This window comes from Chionomys nivalis, chromosome 4, assembly GCF_950005125.1.
Source record: "Chionomys nivalis chromosome 4, mChiNiv1.1, whole genome shotgun sequence".
Classification (NCBI taxonomy): Eukaryota; Metazoa; Chordata; class Mammalia; order Rodentia; family Cricetidae; genus Chionomys; species Chionomys nivalis.
The window spans coordinates 92,934,679-92,955,179 of record NC_080089.1 but is presented as its reverse complement, the minus strand read 5'-3'; the positions used below and the strand labels follow the sequence as shown (position 1 = coordinate 92,955,179).

General features: G+C 39.5%; 1 protein-coding gene across 9 annotated transcripts in view; it reads right to left on the bottom strand.

The window, feature by feature from the left end:
* The window catches only part of Tfdp2 (transcription factor Dp-2), a 119,542-nt gene that overhangs the window by 19,968 nt on the left and 79,073 nt on the right, over positions 1-20,501 (bottom strand). For 6 of the 9 annotated variants that reach the window (XM_057766730.1, XM_057766729.1, XM_057766722.1 and 3 more), the window contains 4 exons: positions 18,396-18,443; positions 13,960-14,122; positions 11,334-11,480; positions 9,290-9,358 (listed from right to left, as the gene is read on the bottom strand). In XM_057766730.1, coding sequence (XP_057622713.1) covers positions 9,290-9,358; positions 11,334-11,480; positions 13,960-14,122; positions 18,396-18,443 — 427 coding nt within the window. The remainder of the gene's footprint in view (positions 1-9,289; positions 9,359-11,333; positions 11,481-13,959; positions 14,123-18,395; positions 18,444-20,501) is intronic. The other 3 variants (XM_057766724.1, XM_057766725.1, XM_057766726.1) reach the window with 3 other exon arrangements.

Below are 20,501 nucleotides of genomic sequence, written 5' to 3'. Positions count from 1 at the left end.
GTTGTTTCAGCGAGTGCTCGCTTGTGTTGTCCTGTGTCATCACTGGAGCTTGGACTCACAAAATACAACGTGACCACTCTGCACTGTTAATGCCCTCACACCTCAGTTAAAACAATCACATAATATGAACTGCAGTGTTTTTACTCTACAAAGTTTTCTATTCTTGTAGAAAATATCAAAATTATGAAAAAGACTTGTAATATTTCCCTACCACCATTCCTCAGCATATAAATATAAAATTAGTTTATCTTTTAATTAAATTGTATTGGAATGCTTGATTTTAAGAATATTGTTGCTTGAGCTGGACATGATGGCACACACCTTAAATCCCAGCACTTGGGGACAGAAGCAGAGAGATCTCTGAGTTTGAGGCCAGACTTGTCTACAAAAGTTCCATGCCGTATCCTGTAGTGCACAGAATATGCATGAATTTCTTGAAGGGAATTCATATTTTTCTAAGAATTTTCATGTACCTATTGCAATTGTGGTCAAAAAAGGAACATTTTCTGCTTGAAACTGTGTTAATTTAAATGACGTGTGATCTATCACCATTTTTAGGCACTGTATGATCTCCAGGAAACTGGCAGGCCTCTCTGTAACTGTTAATAGTGCATGCTTGGCCATGTATACTGTAAATAGCCTTTACTAAATGTGTTTGACAAGGGCCGTAATTAACATCACTTATGAATTGTGATAAGGAAAAAAGCCTTTGTTTATTGATGATGTGAGTGGCTTGTTTCCATGTGGCGCCGGGAAAGAACCTGATTAAAAGCTATAACCAATGGTATTGATCTATCCATCAAAACTGTCTTTATATTTGACTGTAATTTAATGGTATTTTCAGCTGGGAAAGTTACCAGAGGTAAAATGGCTTAGTTCTACTGAAGACAGGTCTTATTAATGAACAACTTTCCTCACAAGCCATTAACAACTTTTTTTTCAGGTGTTAGCATCTGTTTCAGGAACATGGCAGTGTGTTTACATTTCGTCAGAAGTTTTGTTTGAATGAGATTTCTAAATTAATTGACTTAAGTAAACTCAGAAATGGGGGAAAAAGTGAGTTCTAGTACAGTCAGAGGCTACGTAGACAAACTCTGTCTCAAAACAAGAATAATATTTTTTTGAGATTAGTACATCATTAAATTAATTTTATCTTGAGATTAGGACAGAATTTGAATAATTTTCGTTATGTCCTAAACGTACATCATGAATGAAGTAATTACACAATGTGACAATGACAAAATCAAAGTAACAACTCTGGGAGATGTTGAAGATACTTCCTGACCTGCAGTACGTATCAAATATTCACATTTATTACTATTATTGTATGTGTGTGAATGAGGGCAACTTTGGGAGGGGTTTCTTTCCTTCCACCTTCTGTGGTATTCTAGGGACTGAACTCAGTTCAGCAGATTTACATTCCAAGTGTCTCTACCTACAAGCCATCATGCTAACCTCAATTTTTATGTAAAAATGAAGTCATATTCATTACCAGTTTGAAAATTTGCTTGTCATTAATAAATGGCAAATTAATATTTCTTTATGGTTATTATCATCAAGTGCTTGATCTGTATACCTATATACTCATGCCATTTCAGATTCCTCGGACTAAAGGGAGACATTAAGTAATAGCATGCAGCCCAGCAAAGTCATAAACATTCCCAAGAAACTGTGCCAGCCCTAGTCAGAGACCCACCAGGGGGTTCAAACCAAATCTGCTTGCTTCAAATGTCCTTGTGGGAATCTGATTAACCACTGTTTTGAAATTCCTATCTGCTGACATTGTTTTAAAATTCCCCTATATCCCAATCCTGAAATCAAAGGGTTGTGTCACTCTGCTTGCAGTTTTTCCCTTTAAAACCCCTTACCCTGAAGCCTTGGGATCATTTTCCCCCACCTGCTGCGTAAGTGATGGATTATGGAGTGACTGATTACAGTCCTAGTTAGCTAACTTGTAATCAATAAACTCCAGTGTGTTTGCATGGAATACTGGCTCTGTGGTGGTCTTGCTTGGGGGTCCCATGATGCGAGCACAACAGAGGAATACAAACAGTGATAAGGAAGAGCTCCTATATACTTATGACTCACTGTTTAATAGCACCCAAATTGTGCAGATGATGAAAGCAGTTGGAACACACTTGCTGTGGGACAATGGTTTTACCCTATAAAGATTTGTTTCTTGTACTTGTTTAATAAAATGTTGATTGGCCAGTAGCCGGGCAGGAGGTATAGGCAGGGCAACCAGGCAGGAAGTAGAGGTGGGGCAATGAGAACAGGAGAATTTTGGGAAGAGAATCAGTATACAGTCCTCAGACACAGAGCAATCAAGATGTGACTACCTTGCCAAAAAAGGTACCAAGCCACATGGCTAACATAAATAAGAATTATGGGCCAATATAAGTTATAAGAATTAATAAGGGCAGTGGTGGCACATGCCTTTAACCCCAGCACTCAGGAGGCAGAGGCAGGAGGATCTCTGTGAGTTTGAGGCCAGCCTGGTCTACAAGAGCTAGTTCCAGGACAGGCTTCAAAGCCACAGAGAAACCCTGTCTCAAAAAACAAACAAACAAACAAACAAACAAACAAAGAGTTAATAAGAAGCCTGAGCAAATAGGCCAACCAGTCTGTAATTAATGTAGACCTCTGTGTGTTTATTTGGAACTAAACAGATGTGGGACCTGATGGGACAGAAACCCCAGTCAACACATACTGTTATTTTAATCTTCTTTTGCAGTGCTGGGTATCGAACCAAAGGCCTTGTTCTTACCAGGCAAGTACTTTACCACTGAGTTATATGCCTAACTTAGTATTTCTATTTTAATAATAAAAATAAAATTACCTCCTATGTACTGTGGACTGATTTCCTTATCTGTTTTACTCCCTTTGGCTTTTTGTTCTTTTCAGACTCAATATCATCTGTTGCAGAGGCTGAACAGCTTTAAGTGTGTTCCTTATGGAAAAGGTTTAAAGGCAGGAAAGGACAATTAAGTAAGGCATGAGTTATCTATAAGTATAAGTCACACTACTTATCTCAATTGTCAGCTTGATGAGAATCACCTGGGAGACAGACTTCTGGCCATGCCTGTGTGGGGCTGTCTTGATAATACTAAATGAGGTGATGTTCTAGTTACTTTCTGTTGTGTGATAAAATACTCTTGACCAAAAGCAACTCAGGGAAGGAAAGAGTTTTTTTCAAGTTACCATCTATCACTCAACAAGAACTGGAAGCAGAAATTATAGAGGAATACTTGTTGTTTGCAGATCCTTCCTCTCTCTCTCTGTCTCCCTCCCTCCCTCCCTCCCTCCTTCCTTCCCTTCTTCTCTTTCCTCACACAGCCCCAGACCACCTGTCCAGGGAATGGTGCCATCGTAGTGGGCTGGACTCTCCTATATCAATCAGCAATCAAGATAATCCCTAACCAACATGCCCAGACACCATCTGATCTGGGAAATCCTTCAACTGAGACTCCTTTCTTAGAAGACTCTAGGCTGTGCCAAGTTGATAGTTAAACCTAACTAGGGCATGTGAGAAAAGTAATTAATAAACAAAGATAAGAGGAAGTGGTGGCATGTAGAAGTAATTGTTAATCTGTGTCATATGAGCAGTGAGTTGAGACATACTAAAAAAAGCAAAATCAGTTTAGCCACAACAAAAAAATTAATGTACATGGACAACTTGCATAATTTATTTTCTATGACTACTTTGTAAATCTCATTTGATAAAAGGAATAAAAATGAAGCATTAAGAGGAACTAAGTTGTATGTTTATAGAAAACCTGAAGATACTGTTTTCAGTAATAATTTGAGTTTCATTTACAGTTCGCAGCCACCTGAGTCTATGAATGCTGCGAAGCTGCCCTTAAGTTTTAAAATCTTCTATAAATGTTTGGATTGAGAGAAAGAAGAGAAGAGAAAAAAAATTAGGACTTATAAATTATAGGCATGTTTCTGGTATAAAGATAAGCAAAGGAAAATAAATATTCACTTTCATTCTTTTTGCTGGGCACTTAAACATTCCAAAGCTCTATTATTAGTATTCAGGCATCTATACTGGCCTCCCTTGGGGTCCTGAAAGAATACTTTCTCAGCTGCAGCCACTAAAAGCACCTCCTGTGCACATTTGCATCTTTTTGTTTTAAAAGGTGGGCCTTGCCCACCTCTCATCTCTTTCTCTTTCCCATCACTCTAGTCCTCAGGGATTGGTCTCTGCCCCTTCTTTCTTTTTCCAAAAACCTACTATGTAAGCCCTGTTGTATGGAGTGATTTCTTCTAACTGTTTTTTAAAATTATATCATTGGTTCCATGACCTCAGCAGGTTCTCCTGGTGCTTCCTCCTACCTGCCGGCAGTCGAGGCACACTAGGACCCTGGGACCTGGTTCACATATAAAGCCTAACTTCTCAAACAAAAGGATCACTGGGCCTCTCCATCCAACACTGGCATGATTGATGAGCTTCTCCACCTCTGGCCATTCCCCATGAGTGAGGACTTGTCTCTTGAGTATGGGTTCTCACCTTCTGATCTCATCAAGTCTTGGTACCAGGCAACCATGGCTCTCTCAGGCTTGGAGTTCTTGACCCCGTTCTTGCATGATGATACATAGGACAGGCTGTGCCTACTTAATCTGTTCCTCTCTGTATTCCTGGGACGCTAAGGATTGCAGACCCTTGGGTCTGTCTTTTCTGCTTCACTCATGGGAACTGTATCATCATCTATACCTCCAAACTCCCTGCTGGGATGTCTTTTGGAAAACCTCTGACTTCTGTGTCCAGTGCCTGATTTCAAAGCTTCTGAACTGCGTCAACCTTCGGAGTCAGATCTGACCCAAACACCTCTTAGATATAAATCCAAATGGGCACTCCCTGGCACCTTATAACTCAGTATTTTATGGGGCCTTTGGAACATTCTGCCAATGATTTGATAGAAGGAAGGAGATACCCTATTTCCAAACTTTTTCTTATCTCTGCTCCATGCCGTCTGTTCTTTTCTCTTGCCTCTTACACCTTTGTCTTTGATTTCCTCTTTTGCCTTTCTTGCTTGCTTCTCTTCCTCTTGTCTGCCTAGCTCTTTCAGGTACCCACTCCACAAGGCCTTTCACTCTTTCGTGTTTCCCTTCCCCCAATAAACCTCTTACACTAATGCTGTTGGGTGCAACATGTCTGCTTAGTGGTAGGTCCCTCTGAAAGGTACCCACTTCACACTGGGGCCCGACCCACCTGCTCCACCCCCGACAGATCAGCTCGCTTCACCTGCAACAAATTTGCTTTCTTGTTCTCTGATGGCTTTGCCTTCCATTCAGTACCAACACTTGGGTCTCTGGGGGTTATCGACCTCTGACCATTCCCCTGGATGTGAGACTTCACTGCTATAATGGTGTATTACTCGTGTTCTAGTAAAGCTTGGCTGAAGATCAGTGCAAAGCAGCCACACTAATCAGACATATAGGCAGGCAGTGGTGGCACACTCCTTTAATCCCAGCAGCCACACTGGTTAGCCATAGAGGATGGGCAGTGCTGGGACAGGTCTTACTCTCAGTCTCAAATCGAGGATTTGTGGAGGCAGTATCACCCATTTTCGGTCTGAGGTTGTGTGGGAGCCCATAGAAGTGGGCTCTTCCAGTCCCTGGAGGTCAGAGTTCAGAACTAGTCTTACTCCTTCAATGTTATTGACAAGAGATTAAATTTAAAGGGTGGCTATTAACAGGTTATTGTGACCTATGGTGTGGTTACCTGGTATTTGGGTATTAAGATGGTAATAGTTTTGTTTGTCCCCTGTATTGTGATTTTAAAAAAGCTGTGCAGTAGTGGTGCAGGCCTTTAAACCAGCACTTGGGAGACAGAGGCAGGTAGATCTCTGTGAGTTAGAGGCCAGCCTGGTCTACAAAGCGAGTTCCACGGCAGGCTCCAAAGTTACACAGAGAAACCTTGTCTCAAAAAACAAAAAGGCCAAAAACAAATAAAAAATAAAGTTTTTTGCTTTCTTTCCCTTTTTTGGATTGGGGTACTTAAAAGTCTTAAGAAACAAGCATGAGGGCTGGAGAGATGGCTCAGTGGTTAAGAGCTTTGCCTGCTCTTCCAAAGGTCCTGAGTTCAATTCCCAGCAACCACATGTGCTTACAACCATCTGTAATGAGATTTGGTGCCCTCTTCTGGCCTGCAGGTATACATGCAGGCAGAACACTGAATACATAAAGAAATAAATCCTAAAAAAAAAAAAAAGAAAAAGAAAAAGAAAAAAAGAAACAAACACAAGCGCATTCAGTATACAATGGATTGCCCTCCGGATACTATCCTATGTCTGTATTTCTTTTGTATCTGTTTTTTCTACCTAACATTTCTAATCCACATGCCCCTACAAGGAATGTACAAACTTGAACCTATCAAGGCTGGACCCCCGACAGATGTTGCCCCAATATGTGGTTATGATAAGGTAGAGGTAAGAGCCAGTGGCTGATTGCTTTGCTTCTCTGATCTTCAGGTTGAGCAACAATACCTGTCTCTGGGTCTTTATCATTTGTGCTACACCTCTCCCTCTCTCCCTCCCTCCCTCCCTCTCTCTCTCTCCTACCTCCCAGCTCTCTTCTCTCCCTCCCTCCCTCCCTCCCTCCCTCCCTCCCTCCCTCCCTCCCACCACTCTTGACCTCTGGGACCAGTCTCTGTTCCCTTCTTTCTCTTCTTACAATAAACCTCCCATGTGAGCCCTGTTGTATGGTATGGCTCCTTTCCCATCGATTTTTAAATAAACACCACCACCTGTTTTGTTTTATTTTATTTATTATTGATTCAGACAGGGGTCTCGTGGCTTTCATGGCCTTGAACCTGCTACACGTAGGAATACGACTTTGAACTTCTGACTTTTCTGTCCCTACTTCCCAAGTGCAGGGATTATTGGGATGTACCATTATGCCGGGTTTATGTAATGCTGGGGATTGAACTCTACTATCTACAGCTCCAGTCTGATAGTCCCATTTTACAACAACATTCCTGTCCAACATTCTAACACATATAAGTGTAGTCTCTTGCATATGTCCACTGGCTGCACTCTGGGTGGGCCTTTCTACCCTGATGATTCTTGAATTATGGTCATTTTCCTCCCAATCAGATAACTCCTGTCCTACTGTGAACAGCTTTAGGCTACTCCTCATTGAGGAATAACCCTCTCTGAGACTGATACTCTTTCTGTGAGGGATGATGGCACCAAAAACATGGGACCTGGGACAAGAGGATGATATGATCCTACACAACAGGACTAAAGGAGAAACTGGGAAATGTCAGGGGACTGAGCCAGGGGTAGGTACAGAAATTCCACAACTTGATCTAGCCCCTTCCTGAGATAAGACTGTACTAACTATTACTCTCTTAACAGACTGGAGATAACAGGAATTCTGGTAGGGAAAGGAAAACCACAACCCAAGACTTCTTTATCTTTTCCCCTCTAAAACTCTCAGGAAATCATTATTTGATTGCCTTCACAATGGGCAGAATTAGACCCTCAGACAAAAAAAAAAAAAAAAAAGATTTTGTTAGGAAGCATGGTCTCAGTAACTTCTGGGCGCTGTGAAAAACAGATGCCTTAGCTGGTGCACGCCTTTAATCCCAGCACTCAGGAGGCAGAGGCAGGTGGATCTCTGAGTTGAGGACAGCCTCATTTACACAATGAGTTCCTGGACAGCCAGGGCTATAAAGAGAGACTCTTGCACAAACACACAAAGATGCCTCAGGAGGCCGGGCGGTGGTGGCGCACGCCTTTAATCCCAGCACTTGGGAGGCAGAGGCAGGCGGATCTCTGTGAGTTCGAGACCAGCCTGGTCTACAGAGCTAGTTCCAGGACAGGCTCCAAAACCACAGAGAAACCCTGTCTCGAAAAACCAAAAAAAAAAAAAAACCAAAAAAAAAAAAAAAACAAAGATGCCTCAGGAGAATCTCAATTACAATGCCATCCTTCAAATGGCCCAATTCTTTAAGATGGAAATGATCTAATGTTCTTTATGATCAACTTTCTTTTATTTTTAAGGCTAGCTTAACACAAATGTTAGCTAGATCCTGCTCCTTTGAAGCCTCTATATTTTGGCTCTGTATCTTTGAAATCAGGAGACTCCTTACCTAGCTCTATAACCCCATCACCTGAGTTCTCTTTCCTTCAAAGCCTGCATATCCCTGGCTGACTATGATGGCACACACCTTTAACCCCAACATTTAGTAGATAGAGGCAGGTGGATCTCTGTGAGTCCGAGGTCAGTCTGGTCTACAAAGAGAGTTCTAGGATAGCCAAGGCTGTTAAACAAAGAAACCTTGTCTTGAAAAAACAAAACAAAACAAACCCCCCATATATCCCAATGAGTCTGTCCTGTTTTCCCCCAGAACCCAGCCCATCATATCCCAGAGAAACTCAAGAAGTTCAACCTCACCATACTTCAAGGACAGAACTGAGGATTCTTGTTTCTCTCACACTCTTATGAACACTTTCCCAATAGCCAAAGCAATAATTGGAGGGCAGGATGGCTTCTGTGCAACAAGAACTTGAAACCAGCTCCCCAATTTAAACACTGATGAGTCCTGGGACTACCCTCTCCAGGATCCAGAATACCAGTCCAACTTGAGGAGCCCCAGGTACCTTTATAAGATGGTACACCCTGAACTTCCTAGTGGATATAGAAACCTGGCATTTCATGTTACCCCTTTCTCCAGGTCTCTAGTCACAGAAAGCAGCCATTTGTTTTTTCATAGACAAATTGGGCTAGCTCCTGAGATGTACTCTGTGTACCGATGAGGAGACCTTCTTTTCCAATACTCATTTCTCATTTTGCCTTCCCATGAGGGCTTAAAAGTCTCTCAGCATGAAGTGGGACTTATCCTGTTTCTGACAGGAAATCTCTATCTGCTGGTGGAAGACAATGTAGACCTTTTAGTACAGACTGGATGGGGAAACTATAGGTCAGGCCACAACTGCTTCACCAGTCCTGATAGACCTAAAAAGATCCCCTTTAGGGACAAAACAAGTAGCAAAACTCCTTGACGGTCTAACCTCTAGGTAAGGATGAACACCAAAGAAGCTGCTGTATTCAAGGTGGGCACCTGGGAGTTAGGGATGGGGGTAGATGTGAGAGCCGGGCCACCTGAAAGGCTAAGCATTCAAGATTAATGCCCTACGATGGGTGTGGCTGTATTGGTATTCTTCCAGATACTACCTGATAGCACTACAGCTATAAAACACACTGGCTTTGGAAGTAAATGAAAAGAGAAACACCATATAGGCAACGAAGGTAGTGAAAAAATATGCCAGAGCTTTACCTGAAGGAGAAGTTCTTGTAGCTGAGCCCGCTTCTGCTTTATCCGTTCTATCCGCCTCTGCTTCTCTATCTTTAAAACATATTAAAAGCAACAAAGATTTACTTTTATTTTATGAGTGTTTTACCTCCATGTATGTCATGTTAACCTGATGTCTGGTATTTTTGGAGGCCAGAAGGTGGCAATGGATCCCCTGGAGTTACAGATGGTTCTGAGCCACCATGTGGGTGTCAGGAACTGAACCCTGATCCTCTACAAGAGCAGCAAGTGCTCTTAGCTTCCAAGCCATCACTCCAGCCCCCAAACAAATCTTTAAAATGAAGTTATACTTTCATCCACTGTTGTATTTTGAGATAGGGTCTCCCTATGTAGCCCAAGCTAGGCTCAAGACCCAAGTTCCCCTTGAGTCTACCTCTCAAGTGCTACATATATTGCTGTAAGACATCACATCCAGTTTGCTTTCTTCTTTGACACATCATGTAAAACACCTTTGTTGTCTGCTCCAAAAAATTATTCCCCGTTTGTTCCTGATCTACTCTGGTTTACACTATGAGTTCCTTTCCATAGTTATAACAACCATCACACTATTTTTAATACTTAAGACTCACATGGACATCTGTGTGATACTGCTCTAAGAATAAAAGCTAAGCCCCCATCTGTCAGTTATGCCCACATCCAACCAGGCTAAGCTACACCTGACTCTTTCGCTAACATGCCTCTCTGATCTCACTGTCACTACTTAACTCAGATTATACCTAATCCTTCCTTTCTGTACCATATCCCTACCCTTATACCAGGTATTTTTTATTTAAAAAAATATTTTGGAGACATACTGTTGCTATATATCCCAGACATTACAGGATCTTGTGGTCATCCTGTCTCTATCTTCCAAGTGCTGGGATTAGAGGTGCACACTGCTGGACCCAGGATTTTATAGATAGATAGATAGATAGATAGATAGATAGATAGATAGATAGATAGATAGATAGATAGATAGATAGATAGATAGATAGATAGATAGATATTGAGCTCTACATTTTTCTCTGCTCCCCTCCCCCTATTCAGGAAGAAGAAAAAGGAAGAAATTTCAACTGAAGCATAAAAAAACACTATTGAAGAATGTGGCTTTTTTGTCATTCTCAAGATAATAGTATTTATTTCTAGGTGGGGACTGAGTGCAAAAGTACTGAGTAAAATCTGAAATCAACTATAATTATCTCCAAGAGCCACTGTTCACCTCAATTCATATTATTCATGGTCTTAACAGTAAAATTATTAACAAACCAATTAGAAATAGTGTCAGAAACATACGCATTTAGGGAAATTTTTGTATAGTGCCTAAAGTTAACCAAATTAAAAATATTTTTTTAACATTATTCCAAAATTAGTGGAGGCCACATTAAAATGCTGTCACTTACTGACGGTAGAGTCAAAGGTAAACTTAACTTCCATAGTTATACTTAGGATATTGGATAAGAAACACACCACCAGCTTGAGCTATTGTTTGGAAGCACAGATTTATGTTGCATCAAAATAACTAACCAGGTAAAATTAGATCTATCAGATGACCTACCAAAAATTTATTGGCAGGGACTTTAAATTAGAATAAAATAAAGATCTTATCTAAGAAACAACACATATGAAATCCATTCATTTAATTTTACAGTTGTTGTTGTTTTGTGTTGAATTTTTGTTGCAGGTCTGCTTTGAGACAGGGAATGTATTCAGGCTAGCCTTGAATTCTATGGTGGAGATGACTCTGATCCTTGCTTGATCTTCTCCCTAATTCCAAGAGCTAGGGCTACAGGGATGCACCATCATCACCTTCATGCCCAGAACACTCATTGACATTTTGTTGCTCAGTTTCATGATTTCTAACTGCACATTACATTTCCAAAACTGTTCCAATTCAACATTCTCCACAGAATATTAAAGTAATGATGCAAACATAAACAACTAGGAATATTTTAGTATTGCATGACTATATTTCTATACATGTAGAATAAACAAACAAAAACTCTACTATCCGACAGTACTTCCTACTCACCTCCAGGTTCTGGCACTCCTGAGCAGAATTGGTAGGCAAGCCAATCCACTTGATTTCTTTTTTTTCCTTTGAAATTATGTTCATTGCCATTAGCACATTTAAAGCATCATAAACTCTTCGTCTAATGTTCTTCTGATCATAAGCCTGCTAAAAATATCTTTATTAAGTGATAATTTTAAGGGTTATCTTTCACATGCTGCTGCTGTTGATGACACTATTTCCCAATTGCTGAAAAAATTGTGTCTAACGAAAATGTCTTCAAAATTCAATATGTAACAAAGACACTTTAAACATTTTTATTCATTTATTTATTTTTACATTTTTACGTGTGTGTGTGTTGGAAGACACAAATTCTGGCCATCGTGTCCAGGTGGAGTTCAGAGAACCACTTGTGGAAGTCCAGTCTTTTCTTCCACCAGAGAATTCTGTCTGACTCGTTCTTCAGGCTTGGCAGCAAAGTGCCTTTGTTGTTGAGCTCTCTTCCCAGCTCTGAGGACACTCTTTGTTTCCTTACTTTCTAGTAGTTCTGAGGATTGATCCCAAGACCTCATCTGCGCTAAGCAAGTGCTCTCACGGGGTTCCTCTATCTCTAACTCTGAAAACACTTTAACACAGAATCACCCGAAACAAACATACTACCACCAAACTGACACTAAAAAATACTAAGGTGGGAGAAAGATTGTTTTTTTGTTGTTTTTTCGAGACAGGGTTTCTCTGTGGTTTTGGTTCCTGTCCTGGAACTAGCTCTTGTAGACCAGGCTGGTCTCGAACTCAAAGAGATTCGCCTGCCTCTGCCCCAAGTGCTGGGATTAAAGGCGTGCGCCACCACCGCCCAGCTGGAGAAAGATTTTTTTAAAATGGAAGCTTGGAAATGTAGAAAATATAAATATATGGCCAAATCTCAGCTATATAAAAACAATTATGGAATCCAGAATATATAAAAATTAAAATCCATGACAAATGTATATTTAGAGGGGTAAAGTATTAAAAGTGCCTGCATTATTAGGAAGAATTTCATACTCTTGGATCCTCATCACCCACGTAAGAGTCAAGTGCAGTAGACATGCATCTGTAACTACAGTACAAGGATGGTGAAGACATGTGGATCCTGGGTGCTTACTGGCCTCCCAGTTAGTCAATCACTAAGCTTCAGGTTCAGTGAGAAACCCAGGCTCCAGGTGAGTATGCCAGGAATGTACCATACATCTTCAATACCAACACTTGGGAGTCAGAAGCAAATGGTTCTCTGTGAGTTCCAAGTCAGTCAGAGATGTAAACTGAGACCCTGTCTATAAATACATACAATACATACATAAATAAATAAGGTGATGAGTGACAGATACTCAATGTTAACAGGCATCTGCACATTCATGCATATTAGCCTCTACACACACACACAACACAGACAACATACACATATGCACATGCATATCAAAGATAATGTCTATGTAAAATTGTGCTACTCACAGTGTGGTTCATGGAATAGTGCTGACTAGCTGTTTTCAGTCTATAATAAGAACAGGAACTTGTCCAAAAATATATCTATACTCTAGCACACTAATTGGTTCAAGTAACCTTCTCCTTTCTTTTGGTAATAAGAATTTTATTGAATAAATACATTTATATTGATTGTATAATGAGTTTTGTTTTTTTTTTTTAGTTTTTCGAGACAGGGTTTCTCTGTAGCTTTGGAGCCTATAATGACGTTTTTAATCTTATTGTAGATAGGAACTTATGCTTTTGGAGTTTTTTATTTGTTGGTTTTTGAAGACAAGATTTCTCTGTGTAACCCTGGCTTTCCTGGAACTCACTCTGTAGACCAGGCTGGCCTCTACTCAGATCTGCCTGCCTCTGCCTGATGACAGGAAGTTTTTTTTTTTTTTTTGGTTTTTCGAGACAGGGTTTCTCTGTAGCTTTTGGTGCCTGTCTTGGAACTAGCTCTTGTAGACCAGGCTGGCCTCGAACTCCCAGAGATCCGCCTGCCTCTGCCTCCCGAGTGCTGAATCAATTAAATTTCATGATAATAAAGGAGAGTGGGGAACACTGAATCCATCTAAATATAAAATGAATTCTAAATCAATATAAAATTTAAATTATGCAACTGAATTTTATTTTGTTTTTTGGACATGGGGGGGCTCACTATGTAGCCCAGGTTAGCCTTTTACTTACTATATACTGCAAGTTGGTTTCAAAGTTGTTGATTTTTTTCCTGCTTCAATCTCCCAAGTGCAAGGCTCCAAAATTATTGGGGGGCTAACAACATGGACCAGCGGGGTAAAGCATTTCCCAGATAAGCGTGATGACCTGAGTTCAGTGTAGAGCCCAGGTGAAGGTAAGGAGGGAACTGACTCAACAGTGTTCTCTGACTTGGCATAAATGTTATGGCATGCATGTGCCCACACACATCATACATGCAAACATCAAATATTAAAAATATTCAAAATACATCTGTTCAAATAAAAGAGTATTTCTAAAACAAACCAAAAACTTACAATAGAAATTCCCTTAACATGAAATAGGAAGCACTAAATTGAACGATTCCCTAGCTTCCTCAGAGCTCTCACTCAGACTCATAGGTAAACTGAATCATGTACTAGAGTCCATATGAAATTCATGATTCACCTACCGAATCGGCTGCCAGATGGTTATTTGAATTGGTAAACTCAGATACCAGTTCATCAGCGACTTCATTGTATGATGTCGTGCCTTTCCGCTGAACTTTCTCACACACTTTCATTGAGAAATGTCTCAAGCCTTTCCCATTTTTATCACCTTTTTTGCTTCGTTTACTAGAAAAGAAAAAAAAAATCACAAAAAATTCATATTCCATTATAATTAGACTTCCTCTACAAAACTATGCAAAAAATAAAACCAGAAAGACAATCATCTAGTTTCCATGTTTTAGTTAGTTTCAAATGAAGAAAATTTAAATTGAATCGAGGGAATGTTTTCAAATTTAATTTTTATCTTAAAAGCTCAACAATATACAGAGTGCTTTTCTATGTCACCCATTTAGTAAGCAAGTACTGAAAAATTACTGTCATATGTCAGTCACTTTGAGACACTAGAAATAAATCTGTGGAAAGTTACAACAACTCTACCTTCTAGAGATAATATCTTAATTAATATTTATCTTTTCTTTGACATTAAAACAATCACTGTGAGTTCTTAGCCATTAAGATTTGAGGGGTCAGTTTAGTTCAAATAATATGTGGGCATCAAATATATGTAAGAACTGTTTTAGGGACCATAAGTATAGAAATTTAGGTGGAATTCTTTTCCTCAATAAGTCTTAGAACATGAGGATGAAACACATTCACAACGTGGACAATTCCAAAGGTGAGTGTCAGGCCACAGTTACTCAGCAATGTCCTGTGGAAAGATGGACAGTTATTTTAACGTATAGGAAGATGGCTTGCAGGGACAGTCATAAGCAGTGAGTAAAGGTAAAAGGAAGGAAATGAGGCGCTTTAGTCAGGAGAAGCAGCAACGAATACGGGATGGCAAAAACAGCAGGGGGTCCCCATATAGACCTCAAAGTGAGCAATGACAAACACGGGAAAACCAGGCTTAAACACAAAGCAAACAAATTTTGACTTCATCTCATCATGTTTATCAGCAAAATCTGACTCATTAATAAATTATTTACATGTTCCATGTTATACACCAAAAAAAAAAAAAAAAAAGACTAGACACGCTCTTTTCAAAAGAATGAGACAAGAAAATGATATCTACTTTCTTCCACCATATTACTGTGATGGTGGTCAACTTGACTATATTCTTGAATATATCTAGAATCAACTAAAACCTAAGATGCTAGGTTTCTTTCTTTAATTTTTATTTCTTGAAACAGGGTCTCACTGTGTATCTCTGGCTAGCCTGAAACTCACTACATACACAAGGCTAGCTTCAAATCTCCTTAATCAGACTGAAGCAAGATCTACCTTAAATCTTGGCTACACCTTCTGGAGACAGCCCAGATTTAAAAAAAAAAAAAAAAAAAAAAAAAAGGATGGAAGAAGGAAACTGCTTTTTGCCTGCTTGCCCTTGTTCTGACCGGTAAGCTCACTTATCTCCTCATTGCTGAGGTATCCCTTTAACAGTACTAGAATTCAACTCCTTCAGGATTTCAACACCAAAGGCCAATAGCAGCTCTTCAGGAATCCTCCAGCATTCCAGCACCAGATGCTGGTGACATCAAGGGAATGCTGAGACATTAAGCCTAATGCACTACTGAATAGCTATCAACTTCTTGGCTTTTTCCATTGTGACACAGCCATTGTTGGAATACACAGACTACACCTTGTAAGCCAGTCTAAATTGCCTTTTAGTGCTGTTAGTGTGTGTGTGTTCCATTCTATTAGTTCTGTTCCTTTAGAGAACCTGACTAATACAATTAGGGAAGAATCATAAATGCATCCTCAGAGTACAGGCACTGAAGTACTGAAATGTAATGAAATTTCTAACTGATTTGAGTTGCACAGTGAGATACGGATGTAGGAAAAAATTACTGTGTTAAAGTTGAAGGTGAATTTTATGGGGAAAAGGAAGGTAAAGAAAAAGCAGCTAAGAAGCTATTGCAATAGCTGAGCTGATGACCTGAAGCTGGTCAATGGTAGAAAACATGAACAGACAGAACTGCAAACACTGAAAGGCTAGAATCAGTAGAACTAAGCATCTGATTGATATGGAACGAAAGGAACAGAATAACAGAAAATCTGAATTGAGCGTTTAAATAGTAGGTACACTCTGAGGGGCTACTGAGATGTCTCAACAGGTAAAGGTGTTTGCTTCCAAGTCTGACGACCCAAGTTGGACCTGGAATTCATACAATGGAGGGAAAGAACTGATTCCATTACGTTGTTCTCTGACCTTCACATGCGTTCAGTGGCAGACACATGTACACCAACACTGATAAATACACAATAAATACATGTGATTTTTAAAATGTTAGGTGGCGTGGGAAGTCCTCCTATCTATGCATTGCTTTTATCTGTTTCGGCTAGTGTCTTAGCAGAATAGGGCAAGGCAGGAATTCTAAGCAGATAGAGGAAGAGAGAGTAGGTGGAGTCAGGGAGAAGCCCTGTAGCAGTCCCGCTGGAGCCTGCCAAAACTTTGTTGGTAGGCCTTGACCTTGTGGTGATGCACAGATTAACGGAGATGGGTTAGTTTAGTATATAAAAGCAAGCTAAAAATATGCTTAAGCTATTGGTCAAACAGTATTGCAAACAATATAGTTTCTGAGTGATTATTTTGGAGCCGAGCAGCCATGAATGAACTAACAACATTCCGCCAACACTTAGGGGCCAGAGAGATACCTCAGCAGTTAAAAACACATACTGCTCTTATAGAGGACCAGAGTTTGGTTTCCAGCATCCACATCAGGCAGTTTACAACCACCTTTAACTCTAGCTCCAGGAGATTCAATGCTTTCTCTGCCCTCCAAGGGTACCTGTATGTATGTATGTATGTATGTATGTATGTCTCTCTCACTCACACACACAACACACACATACAATCAAGTAATCTTAAGACAAAAACCTCTTTAACTGCCAAGCATGGTGATGCAAGCCTATAATACTAGAACTTGGAAGGCTCAAAAACAAAAAACACAAACAAAAATCAACAACAAAATGTAACTTCAACCAAAATTAATTTCATTAAGTAGGAAATGTGTGTGTGGCTAAAGAGTTGGCTCAGTAGTTAAGATCCCTTGCTGCTCTCTTGCAGAGGACCTGGTTTAGTTTCCAACATCTACATGGTGGCTCACAAGCATTTGTAGCTCCAACACTAGGAGATCTGATGTCTTCTTGCCTCCTTGGACATTGAATGCATGTGGTACATACATATATATGTAGGCAAAATACTCATATGTATAAAAATAAATCTAAGATTTTAATAAGTTTTTGTGGATACACACACACATATTCCTATTCAACACATACTTAGAACACTAGTAAGTCAGGGTTTATCTATGTTGGTTTTACAGAAATGACTGTGATAATTTATATTGCCATCGGTAGCCCAGGAACATTCTGGGTGCTTCATATCCTTGTAAAAGTCAATAGTGTCTTTTTTTTCTAATGGCTATTGAGTAGATATAAAGCAGTTACTGTTCACTTGTTTTGTTCATTAACTATATTTGTTGATGGAATAAGAGATTCTATTACTTTGCTTTTTTCAGTTGAAAACAGGGTCTCACATTAGCCCATGTAGGCTTATAATGTCCTATGTAGCGGAGGATGTTGTAAAAACCATTACCAAGACTTTATTTATTAACAGAACAATTATCATATTATAGAAGTTAATGGACAACTATATTTTAATATAGTGTAATATTAATATGAAACCTAGTATAGTGGCTTGCATGACCTTTTGAACTTAGGCTAATAAAATGGCTCTAAACCAATAGATCCTTTCTTTCTTCCCCTAGTGCTGGTCATAGAATGTAGGACTAATGAATGTTACATAAGCGCTCTTCCACTGACAGTCTTTAATGCCAGAGGTAACTGACTAAGAGATATTTATACTTGTTGAGAGAGACCACAGTAATTGTTATACAAAAGGAGAACCACTATACTAATATTCTAAAAAAAGACAATCTCATACCCTAAAAAGTGTTTAAAAAAAGTACCCAACAATTGTTGAAAAGTTTGGGCTTATTAGGAAACTATGGAGTATTTACTTTGGAAGAACATTTTCGTTCAGAAAAGGAGGGAGGGGCCTAATGACTGATGTCATGGGATATCTACTGAACCTTTGCAAAGAAGTGAATGGGAGGCTGGGCGGTGGTGGTGACGTCTTTAATCCCAGCACTTAGGAGGCAGAGACAGGCGGATCTCTGTGAGTTGAGGCCAGCCTAATCTACAGAGCAAGTTCCAGAACAGGTTCCAAAGCTATAGAGAAACAATGTCTCAAAACTCCCTCCCCCTGCCCCCCAAAAAAGTGAATTAGAAAGCTCAGTACAGAATGAAATAGTGGCAGAAACTGAATGAAGTTAAGTTATACAAAGGAGCCCCCCTTTTCGTTGAAGAATATGAAACAAAAGACACTTATACTCACCTTTCTGAAAAATCAGAGTCTATAAATTCTCTAGCCCGTTTTCTATCACTAAAAAGACAAAAAGATAGCTTAAGGATAGCACATAACACAACTCTGTTTCTTAAATTAACTCATTATAGTCTGACTCATTCTACTCTGAATGTACACATGAGAAAACTTAATTTTTACCATGGGATAAAGACAGGAAAATATAATAGTTCTTAAGTTGGAATAAGCTCAATAAATACTTGGGTAGGAAAACAGTACAAATCAGCTTTTACAAAACTCTTGTTTATATGGGTATGTCTGACAGGACTCTTACTTCATTAACTTACTTATCCTTGAAGCAAAGGTCATTCTTAATAAAGAATTACTGTTGGTTTGCATAAACACACATAGGGTAGAACGCCAGTAGTATGTTACTAGATATGTAACACCTCAAGTACTAAAACTTCAAAAGTGATAAAATAAAGTTTAGGGTATTATTTTAATATTTTTCTTTCTTCCTTTTAACTTTTATTTATGTGTATGTGCCATGTGTATGTGGGTGCCCACAGAGGCCGGATGGTATCAGATGTCTGGGAGCTGGAATTCTGAGCCACCTGATGTGAGTGCTGGGAACCAAATTCTGTTCCTTTGTAAGAACAAGTATTCTTACCCACTGAGTCGTGTCTCTAGTCACTCCTTTTCTTTCTTGCATGCTTATGTACCCATTCCCCACCCCATGAGACAAGGTTTTACTATGTCACCCAGACTGGCCTTGAACTCTCTCAATGGTCTGGGATTACATTAATGCACCACCACTCCTGGCTTCATTACCTCTTCCAGAAGACAGGGTGCTGAAGTAACAGAGGAAAAAACATTTTATAAACAAAGGTAAACATATCACTGCCTAATATTATTAAAAAAATCAAGGGAAGTTTTAATGAAAATGTTAATATATTTGTCCTCTTTTCCTAGTTTCTTTTCTGATTTTTAAGAAAGTTAAAGGGAACATCATGAGTAAAGTCAATACAACGTAATTCTTTTAAGTGTGAAAAATTATAAAGTTAATTTTTATATCTCCAAAGTAGCTAAGTATTATAATTGTAAAAAGTAGTCCTATTTCAAAGTTTTAAAAAGTCAGACGATCTAGTGATAATTTGTTAAATCATTTTTCTCAGCTTAAATAATGGTTGTACTCAGGGCTGGAGAGATGACTCAGCAGTTAAGAGCACTGGCTGCTCTTCCAGAGAACCTGGGTTAAATTCCCAGCACCCACATGGCAGGTCACAACTGCTTGTAACTCCAGTTTCAGGGGATCCAACACCTTTACACAGACATTCATGCAGGCAAAACATGAATGCAAATGAAGTTAAAGTGAAAAAACTATAAAAAAAATATGGTTGTACTCACTGACATGGTGGTACTGCATATGGAGGCAAGTCTGGACTACACACGGAGCTCAATCATAAGTGGTGACTTTAAAGCAATATATTAGTTTTAAAGATCTAAACTAACTGGGTATGGTGGCAAATAACTATAACTTCAGTATTTAAGATGCTGAGGCAGAAGGATCACTGAGAGTTCAAGACTAGTCAGGGTTATATAAAATATTAGGCTAGCCAAGGTTATATCCCAAGACTCAGTCTCAAACAACAGTAAAACCCAAACTCACAGCAGCCTGTAACCAGTACTCAGAAGGTGGACATAATCAGATCAGGAGTCAGGATGATCACTTAGCTGACTTGGTGAGCTGGAGACCATCCTAAACTACATGAGACTCAATCTCAAAACCCCCCAAACCAAAATAAATAATGTCGATTAACAAAACAAGAAGAGAACTCAAAGGCTGATGAGATGACTTAGTGTATAAAACACTTGCCATGCAAGTCCAACAACCAGACCCCCAGCACACATATATAAATTAGGACTATGGGGTAACCTGCCTGTAATCCTGGCAGGCACGCAGAGATGACTGAGGTAAACTGGCTAGACAGACTAGCCAAATCAGCAAGATCCGGCTTCAAGAAGAGACCTCCCTCAGCAAATAAAATGTAGAGTGATGAAGGTAGACACCTGTTGTTAACCTCTTGCCTCTATATGTATTCATTCATATACATGTATGCTCACAAATACATATGCCCA